Genomic DNA, 12,217 nt, shown 5'->3' on the forward strand with positions numbered 1-12,217 from the left:
ATGATTGACATGTTCATGGTGCATGCCATAAAACCAATCTTCCGGGCCCAGTTTTTACGAAAGTAATCTAGTTAGAATTTGGATCACGGATTGAATCAAATTTTGGGAATGGATTTTTCAAAAGTAACAGGGATTTTAAATTAATATCAGACCATGTAATTCAACCTTGCATATGATTTGGATCAAACCTGCCCTTTGGTTTATTCAAAACTTTGAACTCGGATTGGGATCTATTTGATAAAAACAACAGATTTATCCTGATCCTATCAGAAGGGTGGATTCAGTTAAACAAAATAAACCAAATAATAAAAAAGTTATATTTTTAAGTGAATAATCACAAACTCAATGGTCACTGATGATATAAATGTCTTCATATATGAAGCCTTTCACATATAATGGGATATGGTAACAACATCCGCAAAACAATATCAAAGCAGTACTGTAATAGTACAAACTACAAAATGTTGAGTGAAGTTTATTTATAAAGTCATTTCGAGAGGAGCAGGCGCTTATGATTGATCACTGCTGGTCCTGCATTAACTAATGCATGATTCACCAATCAGATGATTCAGTTATCTTCACCTTAAATCCCCCTTTCCACCCCTACTCCGCCACTATTTCCCTTTATAGGGCAGTATGGTGGCCCATTGTTTAGCCACTGTTTCCTCACAGCAAGAACGTCACTGGTTCAAGTCCTTAACATAACAAGCCAGTTGTTGTTTCTATGAGGAGTTTGTCCTCACCATGCATTCGTAGGTTTCCCCCGGGTTCTCAGGTTTTCTCCCACAGTCCAAAGACATGTGTCATGTGAATTGATCAATCTAAATTAGCACTTTAGTCGAGCTCTTTACCAGCACTTTATCTCTATATAGCAGTTTATAGGTGAGGCAGTGGCGCAGTAGGTAGTGCTGTCGCCTCACAGCAAGAAGGTCGCTGGTTCGAACCTCGGCTCAGTTGGTGTTTCTGTGTGGAGTTTGCATGTTCTCCCTGCCCTCGCGTGGGTTTCCTCCAGGTGCTCCGGTTTCCCCCACAGTCCAAAGACATGCGGTACAGGTGAATTGGGTAGGCTAAATTGTCCGTAGTGTATGAGTGTGTGTGAATGTTACCCAGAGATAGGTTGCGGCTGGAAGGGCATCCGCTGCGTAAAAACTTGCCGGATAAGTTGGCGGTTCATTCCGCTTTGGCGACTCCAGATTATTAAAGGGACTAAGCTGACAAGAAAATTAATAAATGAATAGCAGTTAATAGTCTGTCATTGGCTCTACATATAGAGGCAGTATTCGAGACCTACCTGAGAGCTCAGGGCTCTCTCCCGGGACAGCATGGCAAATTCGCTTTATAGTCAATCGTCAGCAAAGTGTGAACTTTTGAAATGTTTGTTGATTGCAGTGTTTCTGTTTCTTAGCATTAAAACAAACAGTGTGACCACTGGTATTTTGCCTATAGCTGTTGTTCTTTGCTAAGCCAGTAGACTACACTTTTGGTTCCATTTAGGGCTCTAGTAAACAGGATTTGGTGATCCTGAAATGTGGTATTTGGGTCACAGTGATCCAAAGCAATGTTCCTTTGAAAACTGTCATAAAAGTAAGATAGATCAGTTAATCCAGATAGCAAAATATGGGATTTCCAAATCTGGACCAATTTGATCCAGATTAAATATTTTGAAAAACTGGGCCCTGGTGTATGTTGGACTCCTTCAGTTATTTAGCCAGCTTAAAAGCAATAGTGTCTGGCTGCAGACTTGCACATGCATATTATTATGTAACAATAAACATTTACAGAGACACAATGTGGACAAAGAGGGTTACTTCAATCACAGCAAAATTATACAAATTTAAATGATTTACACCAAGTAAGAGATTTGCGTGTAATTTAATTAACTGGAGTCTTTTAAAGACTTTTCATATCAAAGTTTTTTCTAAAAAAAAAAAGACAAGGGGGTTTCTTTAAAAATGTTGAATTGTGATGTAAAATGTAGCCAGAAACAGCAATAAATAGATATTAACTTTACAATGAGAGGGGTCTGGGTTTAAAGAGTAATTCTAGAAAATAAGAAAATAAGAAAGGCAAGTTTGGAAATAAGAATTTCATTAAATACAATTGGAAATGTCAATCCAACACTTTACAGCAAGTACACTCCTGAAATTAATCATTTGATGCTTTGTTTTTTCAGATTGAGTACAAAATGAGCATTTGGGTGAAAGGCTGTCATTAAATTTAACTAGTTTGATATTTACTGGGTTGCAATTAGGGTGGATTCCATTCTAAAAGGTGCCCTAATCCCTTCTGGGGGTCCCTGGAGTTCCTGGAGAGTCCATAGCTCTGCACAGTTTACCCTTAACCCTAATTAAACACATGGTTATACTAATTTTGTTCTTAGGGCTTGTTTACAGCACACACGCACACACACACATATACATGCGTAAATAAACATTTAAACTAAGAAACGCATAAATAAATCTAAATGTGTCTATTTAGTAAAATATATTGCGATTCATTGCTGTTGATGTAAGCTGTTGTCTTTGCACCAGCAGCAGGTCTGAATGCTGTGATCCTGCTTGTCACAGGTTGTTTGGGTGTTTGATCCAAGATGACTGGGGGTTTTGCTGATTAATTGTGCAGCTCTATTTAAGGGTAAGTGTTCAACTAAAATGTAGAAATGTGGAGAGCTATTTAATCTAAATTTACCATCATTATTTTTTTGTCTCCTCCATCTGACTGGCCTTGTCAAACACTTCCAAAGCTGCAAAAAAGGCAGTGTCTTTGGGTGTTTTATCTGCTGTTTGTTATCACTAAAGTCTTATACAAAACCACTGTCTATTAAGAGAACTCGTTTTTTTCCTTTTTAAAGTCATTCTGTACAAACTAAGAGTTAACAAGAATGACGAGAGAGAGGAATGTGTGTGTGTATCTATAGATATATGAATGTATAAACAAGTGTGTTTACAAAAGGGTTTAGCTGGAATGAAGGAATGGGTTTGTGTATGTGAAATGCAGCAGTCTCCATGGCTGCCTCTACAGCTTCTGTAGGAAATCCAACTGATTCATCAAAACTGCCCTGATGCCAAAACTGATGAATGTAGCTGATCAAATACAAAGAGACCTGTTTTTAGAATTTGTTCATAAAAGTTACAAGTTTGCAAAAACAAATAAATCGGCTTCTCCAATAATGTTTTTACAGTGCTCAGCATAAATGAGTACACCCCAATTTGAATATGAATATTTTTGTGAATATAAGTCTTATATTTTGCATTTGAACAAAACAGATATGTTTATTAAAATAAGATTTTAGTCACCAAAAATCTTTAGAAATGGAAATATATTACAATTAATTCCAGCTAAATATTGAAAATAAATTACAAGCTGCTTAATTTTATATATTTTTGCTTCTCTTGTTTTTTTCCTCTTTTAAAATTGTTTTATATACAGTTGAAGTCAGAATTATTAGCCCCCTGTTTATTTTTACCCAATTTCTGTTTAACAGAGAGAGAATTTTTCTATTTTTCTAAACATAATAGTTCTAATAACTCATTTCTAATAACTGATTTATTTTATCTTTGCCATGATGACAGTAAATAATATTTTACTTGATATTTTTCAAGACACTTCTATACAGCCTAAAGTGACATTTAAAGGCTTAACTAGGTTAATTGGGTTAACAAGGCAGGTTAGGGTAATTAGGCAAGTTATTGTATAATGATGGGTTGTAGATTATCAAAAAAATATAACTTAAAGTGGGCTAATAATTTTGACCTTAAAATGGGTTTTAAACAATTAAAAACTGCTTTTATTCTAGCTGAAATTAAACAAATAAGACTTTCTCCAGAAGAAAAAATTATTATCAGACATACTGTGAAAATGTCCTTGTTCTGTTAAACATCATTGAGGAAATATTTAAAAAAAGAAAAACAAAACCAAAGGGGGGCAAATAAATCTGGCTTCAACTTTATATATCAAGGTTAATTGCGGGGTCTTAAAATGTCTAAAATCTCAAAAGCCCATTCTAAGGCCTTAAAAAGTCTTAAATCTACTGAAATGTTGTGTTGTGGGTCTTAAATCTCTTTAACAGGTCTTAATTTTCCTTTGTTCATTTATAGCTATTCAATCTGGCCATTAACACCCGTACAATCACCAACAATCTATCTCAATGAAGCTTTGAACTTTATTAAAAACAGGATTTAATTGCTTTTCTTAAGATTTGCTTAAAGGTTCTCCATGAGAATACCGACCGGACCTATGATTTTAATTATTAAGTTATTATTAGTGTAGACTGCAGTAAATGACAGCCATGTCTTGTTCTATTCTTGGTAGGGGTTATAGGGTTTGTGAATGGATATATTTGAAAATGAATAAAAATATTCAAACAAAATTAAATTATTATTGTTGTATGACTAAATGTGTTACATTTTAGTCATTTATTTACAGGGCAAGTGAAAATCTTTTCAACTGGGATATTTGAAAAAATCCTTAACATTCAAGACTAAAATTTTATTCATAAATTCGTAAAGGTTTTAAAAATGTCTTTAAAAGTATTACATTTAACTTGGTGAAACCGGCAGAACCCTGGTAAATATTTTTTTTATAACAAATGTGTGTGTACTCAACTTTTTGAATTGTTATTTTAAGTTATTTTGTTAGATTAGCTCCAGATTTGGCTTCATTTATATAATATATTCATATTATTTATGTTATTATATTACTATTAATATATTTATACAGCCTATTTTTTTTCTCCCAGTCATTTAAACTCTACTGACAGATTATTCATCTATAATCAACTGACATCATTACCACATAACAAGCTGATTGGCCTGCTTTGATTCTGTGGCCAATGAGATTGCAGAATCAGTTTTTAAATAGGTTTCAAGTGTTTACTGTTAAGGGTGGCACAGTGGCTCAGTTGTTAGCACTGTGGCCTCACAGCAAGAAGGTCGCTGGTTCGCGTCCAGATGTGTGGAGTTTGTATGTTCTCCTGTGGGTTTTCCCCCACAGTTCACAGACATGCGGTACTGTAGGTTTAGGGATTGCTACTTCCTGTCCACTGTCAGAAGTCTACTGAAAAGCAGCCTTAAGGTAAGTGAACAGCACTATTTTATTACTCCTAAGTAATTTGACTTGAACGGTATGCATTTGTCAGTTCAGACATGTGTTTGATGGTTTACAAGTTGTGTATGATGGAATGAAATAATTGCTTTTATATATACTTAAATTGAGGATACTGGTAATAATAGACATTATAAAGGCAAACACAAAGATCAGCATTGTTATCTAACAGCGTCATTGCAACTGATACATCAGTGTATCATGCATACTATGATTTCAAATGTACTGGTCAAGATCAACTCTGCTCATGCAATGAAGATTTCAGGCCTTCAACATTACAGATCTGAAAGTATAGTTCTGACATATACTGTAAAAAATATGACAAAGTCATGACTACAAATGTTTCACATGAACTTATTTTAATAAGTTCATCAGGTTTCAACTACATTTAAATTATACAATGTTTAACATGCATTTTTGTCAGTTTAATTGATACATGTTGAGATGGCTAGAAAAGTTCATTAGATTTTTTTTTTTTTTTTTGAGTTTAAGTATGAACTTCTGTTTGAAGTTCCTCTGTCACGATACAGTGGGGTGATCGCTCTTTTGCAGTGGCAGGTCCTAAATTTTGGAATACCCTTCCTGCTGAGCTTTGTAAAATGACTGACCTGCCACTTTTTAAAGCCAAGCTTAAGACCCACTTGTTTAAATTGGCTTTTAATGCATGGCACTGACATGTCGTTGTGTTTTAATGTTTGTTGTATTTTATTGATATTTCTTGTAATGTTTTGCGTTGTCTGCTTTTTAGTTGTGTTGTATAATTAGCTTTTACTTGTGTGCACTTTAGTCAACCTTGGTTGTAGTAAAGTGCTATATAAATCAAAGATTGACTGATTGATAATTATGCTAATTAAAACTGAAAGGATAAGTGTAGCCATTTTAGAGGTGTGGAATTACAGCAACCCTTTGAAAATCCTTTTAAAATATTTAATATCAAATAATGCATCACCATCTAAAGTTTCTTTTTTTGCATTTTTTATTCCGAAATTGCTATCAAGTCTTTAAAAAAAAATAATTTATCAAAAAAATTAATGTAGAGAGTAGTAAACATTCGGCAGATTGATTACCATTGGTATAACCACAGATTTACTACACATATAGGCTTACCGTGGTTAAGCATAACTAAACCATGGTTGGTTTTTGTTCATGAAATAAGGGAGAATTGATGAGGATTAGGCATGGGCCGGTGTAAGATTCTGACGGTATGATAACCTTGGATAAAAATATCAAGGTATTGTGATTACTGCTCTAAAATATATTCCTTTAAAATGTCTGTGTAAAAAACAACATCTTTTTTCCCCATTTATAATATTTCGATGCACTAAACATGTCAGGCTAAATCATTTAAATGAATCATTGACTTCTGCCGTCTTCTTTAGTTTAAAAAATACAGATTTCTTTACATTTTAAAAACGGCATCTTTGGATATCTTTTCTGCTGGAGATACTTTTGTCCTAAAAAACATGTAAATAAAAAAATCTTACACATACCTTAGGAACTGTATAGCAGAAAATGTTGGCGGTTTTAAAACCTTGACTTTTCCAAACCGCAGTAAACCTTGAAAACAGTTATCATCCCATGCCTAATGAGGATAATTGCTGTGCTAATTTCATGAGTCTCGTTCCTTATCCGTTATTTAATGTAGTCAGCAAAAATCCATAGCAGCTATTGCAGGTGTTTTGTTACATTACCCTTTTGAAGTATTCAGACTATTTTAAATAAAATGTAAAATTTCAAATGTGTTATCCTTCATTTGAACACTATTTAAAATGATCTCAATAGCAAATTTTGATTCAATAGCGTATACGTACAAATACCTTGGAGCAACAATTCAATATCTCTACAAGCCCAGCTAACAGGGAATTATCCATGATGAAAAATAACCATGGTTTTATTATAGTAAAAGTGTCCATGTTTTATGTTATTGATTTAACATTATGTATTACCATAAATTACTACTAATACCATTATTTTAACTGTTAGTGTAGCAAAATGCAATTTAAAAGGGTTACAAAAACTACTTTAACAAACAGCTTGAGTTTCATAAATGCTCTGAGAATATTCTGGCATCATTTATATAATGAAATGTAAAATCCTGAAATATTTTCAATGGACACGTCTAACATTGTTTAAATGGTTATAAAAAATGTGACCTCCTTTCAGAACATTCATAACATAAGTATATTCCCATAAAGTCTTCAAACTTATAAAAAAAGAATGTTCCTCAAGGACTGCATGGGGACTCAGTGGTTAGCACTGTTATCTCACAGCAAGTAGGTCAGGGGTTTGAGTCTTGGCGTTTCTGTGTGGAGTCTGTCCTCCAGGCGTTCCGGTTTCCCCCACAGTCCGAAGACATGCCCTATAGGGGAATTGAGTAAACTAAATGTGTGTGCAAATGAGTGTGTAGTGGTGTTTTCCAGTACTGGGTTGCAGCTGGAAGGGTATCCAATGTGTAAACATGCTGGAGTAGTTGGTGGTTTATTCCGCTGTGGTGACCCCTGAAATAGAGACTAAGCCAGGGGTGTGCAAACTCAATCCTGGATGGCCGGAGACCTGCAAAGTTAAGCTCCAGCACTAATCAAACCCACCTGAACATGCTAATCAGTGTCTTCAAGATCACTTGAAGTCTACAAGCGGATGTGTTTGATTAGAGTTGGAGCTAAACTGTGCAGGACACCGGCCCTCCAGGATCAAGTTTCCCCACCACTGAATTAAGCTGAGAGAAAATGAATGAATGCTGCTCAAACATTTGCATAAGCAAGAAATAAAACACCAGTAAAACATCTAGTTTGTAAGTTGTGAACTTTGAGATGTTTTTATAAGAACATTGAACATTTTGTTACTGAGATTTGTGTTTTAAGTTTCTAAAGAATAAACCGTATTAAGTCATGCTATAATTCCAATCTTAAACCAGCACTGTCTCATTCATCAAAGACACAGGACGCTAGCTTTTAGTTATGTACTGTGTTTAATTATAATCATCTTCATCAATGACACTGACTGATAAAGCTCAGTTCACATTTTAGGTCAGATTAATGCAGAACAAATAATTCACATATTGATATTCTCACCATCCTCCACACAGAGGAAGCCGAAGCTTCTCCCAAAGGGTTTGTCAAAAAGAAAAAAAAAAACTCCCCGTCACAAAAGAGCAGAGTGACATGTCTTCAATAATTAGTGAGCTCTCGCATATATTGCTAGTTTACAAATGAGCAGATTCAGGACACCGTTGAAGTGCAGTTCATGTGATCTATACAAATGTAGTAAAAGTCACCATACATTTCTTTTTATTTAATTACAATTATGTAAAGCACCATAACACCACAGTGAGAACCGATCAATCACGTCCAATATCAACAGACAGAATGAGTCCAAAATCCACATCTCTAAGTGCATGTTTGCTTTACATAGCTGTGTTACATGTGACCAGGTTTACTGTATATTCACTTGATGTGATCGCTACAGGAATAGCTCATAAAGATGGCACATGAAACAACCGGGGATACGCTTTTCTCTCTCTTTTTTTATGCCTCATGTTTTTAGGGGCATTATGTTAGAGCAGCTGGTGGAATAATATACTGATATTTCTAACTGCTAGTAAGCATTGATAGTGAGAATAAATAATGTTTAGACATTCTACAATATATTGTATAAAATACAGAGGGAAATAAATAGGGTAACACTTAATAAATTAACCGCACACTATTCATAATTTACTAAGCATTAACAAATAGTGCAAGCATTACCTCTACATTAACAGACATTGGTAAGCAGCTACAAATGCAGTAGTCTTGACTTCTAAGCACATATATACAACAGTTCTGTCTGTTTCTTGAATCTGATTGGCTGATAGCCGTGAGATATTTTGCCGGTAGCAGCACACAAAGGCCTCCTCACCTTTGTGTATTACTCCGTCCACATACTAGCAGAGGACACTAAAGTTTGACATATTTCTGCTGTTGATCAACATAATGTACTTTGGGGTTTTTTTAGTGGATAATGTAGTTGTTTAAATTGCAACTATGCAGTTTATTTAAATAGATAGTGCCCCGTTCAAAATATTTAAAATTTCTGAGAGACATCGCGTCTGCGTCCATTACCGCACGTTCACACTGAAAGCGGCGATAGCGTCAAAGTAGCCGGAAGTCATTCATTTTCAATGAGAGCCGGCGGCGATAGGCGATAATAAGCGGCGAGGAGCAGCGCGGCGCGTCTTCGCCGGCGTGAGCGTCGAGGAGAGTTGAAATGAAGTCAACTTTATGGTAATGAGCTATGACGCGGTTCGGCGGCAAGCAATCAGAATAAAGACGTCCACCGCTTGATAGTAGTTCAGGGAACACAGACCTGTGAACTTTGGTTCCGACCACAGTTGTTCCCAAGGGTTTGATTATTGCGGTCGCCGGATTTCCAATTATTTACAATGTTTTCTTACAGGAACATACATTAAATAAGTTACTGGCGAGTTACTGATGTTCATTAATGTTATATAAATTTATCTTTAAAAAGCGGGAATCTCACGCGATGTGACAGTACAAAACAGTACTGCTGCTTCAGGATATTTCAGACATATGGACACATATTGGAAAAATAGAGCAAAGCCACACCACATGCAACTTGATCATCCATTGTTATATGAATTTGATAAGAAGTGCGCAACATTTTCACGCTAAAAACATGTCTTATGCAGGAATGTAACTGATAATGCTGCAACGGCTCCTTTAAGTACGAGATCAATGTAGCGAGTTTTGACGCTCTCGCCGCCGGAGCTGAAGGCAGACAGCGTTGTCGCCAGGGCGGCCAGAGCGACCTTGGACGCTCTCGCCGCTTTCGGTGTGACATACGGTAAGTCAAAGACGGTTGACGTTGTGTATCCACAAGATGGCGCCAGGACAGCATAATGAGCCCTTGCTTAGAAGATTAAAACTGTGTGATTTCTAACTACAGCTGATCAATTATTAAACTGGTAAGTGATATTCTAAGTCGATCTCTCTCTTTTGTATAGATTGCAACTATACAGTTTATTTATAAGACTGTGCCTTTTTAAAATCAGTTATTTTCCTCTCCCGATTCTCAACAGTGCCATTCAGAGACAGGCACGTGCACACATAGGGCTCAACCTGTGCAGTGCACATGCCCTTTTTAGCCTTGAATAGAAAGTGCCCTTCCAAAGTGATCTGAAGTGCCCTAGCATAGTTCCAATCTAAACATCTACATTCTCAACTAAAACGGCCTCAAAAGTACATTGTTGCCCAACAGCTGCAATATATGTCATACTGTACAGTGTCCTCTGCTTGTTGCTGTATGTGGGCGGAGTAATACACAAGGGGTGAAGAGGCTGTACCAGTGCTGTTACTGGTAAAATATTGCATGGCTATCAGCCAATCAGATTCAAGAACCAAACAGAACTGTTGTATAAATATATATTACATTACCCATACATGTGCTTATAAAAAGCCAAGATTACAGTGTTTGTAGCTGTATTTACAAACTGCTTACTAATGTCTATTAATCTAGACTTCCTGCTTAACAAATGCTGAATGAACAATTTTGCAAACGCTTAACAAACGATTTATAGTGTGCAGTCATTATAAAGAGTCACCATAAATAGTAGTTAACGCTTTCCTTTAAAGTGGCTGTTGGATTTGTACGCACTACATGTAACATATTAAAGATAAATACTCTTGTGCTACACAATAGATGATGAGCTCCTGGTAAGTGTGGACGATAACATGTCTAATATTTAGATGACAGTGGTATAATAAATCACTGCGTTTACATACACCTGTGTCTCCATCAAAACAACTCATCGGCCGTGCAAAACTAATCAGTAAAAGTACTAGCACGCTTGACACTTTTGTAAGAATTTGACACAAACAATGAAGCTTATTGACACGTCAATTCATAGACAGACATGGACATTCCCATCAGTATTTGCATAGCTTCTGAGAGTTGTGTGTTAAAAATCACAGTATTGTTTTCAAAATTAAAGACACGCTGTCTTTCACATTCCTCTGAGGTCATCTTGTCTATGACTCGTATGTGTGGAGAGAAATGTAGTTGCTGTATGGCAAAAACACAAACACGTAATAGCGGTGAAGCACATTCTGAGCACTTTTGGTACATGTGAGTGTGTGTGTGTGTGTATATACAGTATATATGTGGGCAAAGGTGAAGCACCTTCACATTCGTGAGCCATTAAGTGCTGAAAGAGTAAGAGATTAGCACCCATCTCCATTTCATTCATCACCATGTATCACACAACATTGCAGTCCTGACAAAGTATATGGCTTTAGTTTCTAGAAGTGAAAAATCGCTTTGGCAATCATAAACGCATTTGAAATATGGATGACAGAATGTAATTTTTAAATGAGCTGTTTTAACAATTTTTTTTTTAGCAAGTAAACATTTTTTTTCAGAAGCAGCTTTCATTTTAGTCTGTCAAATAACAAACAAAAAAACAACAACAGATTTATAATAAGTCTAAACTATTGAGAATATTATTATTTTTAAGAAAATCCGCTTTATCATGGAGATGGTTTATTAAACAACAAGTTTTCACTATGAGATCTAACTGCAATTTCACAACGTAGGTGGGATGATTTGAAAAAAATAATTTTCTGTCCTTCTTAGATACTCTGAATCTGGCAGAATGCTTAGCTATGAACTATCCTGTACATCATCATGCATACTAAAATAGAAGTCACATTTTCTGAGATCAGGGAGACAGAGATGATAAAATGGCATCAAGAGACGTCACATTAGCGCTGTTCAGCAGATTCCTGCAGGCTAAATTCAGTCATTTAAATGGGAATCTATGCAGTGTTGAGTTTTAATTCATGTTAAAGGTATGTTTACATGACAACTGAGTACAAAAACTGGAAATGCTTTGCATTTTTGGGAAAGATTTGCACATTAGCGACAATGCTATCAAAACAATCCCTGACTAAAAACACTGGCGCTACGTCTGAAATCAATCTCTACACCCATTTTTAGTGGCGTCCAAAACCATAGTGGACATTATGAAGTGTACTTAATCAATCCCACAACGCATAGCAAAATGAGTCTAGAGCCCATGTACACTCAACAGCTAAAGAAATTCCCATAATGCACTTAA

General features: G+C 35.8%; 1 protein-coding gene across 1 annotated transcript in view; it reads left to right on the forward strand.

The window, feature by feature from the left end:
• The first annotated feature begins 4,880 nt into the window (after positions 1–4,880).
• si:ch211-197l9.2 overlaps positions 4,881–12,217 on the forward strand; it is a 71,193-nt gene continuing 63,856 nt past the window's right edge. The window contains exon 1 of the mRNA XM_073939195.1: positions 4,881–5,073. Within this exon, the coding sequence (XP_073795296.1) occupies positions 5,002–5,073 (72 nt within the window). The 5' untranslated portion in view covers positions 4,881–5,001. The remainder of the gene's footprint in view (positions 5,074–12,217) is intronic.

The sequence above is a fragment of the Danio rerio genome, chromosome 23 (assembly GCF_049306965.1).
Source record: "Danio rerio strain Tuebingen ecotype United States chromosome 23, GRCz12tu, whole genome shotgun sequence".
In the NCBI taxonomy this organism is placed as follows: domain Eukaryota; kingdom Metazoa; phylum Chordata; class Actinopteri; order Cypriniformes; family Danionidae; genus Danio; species Danio rerio.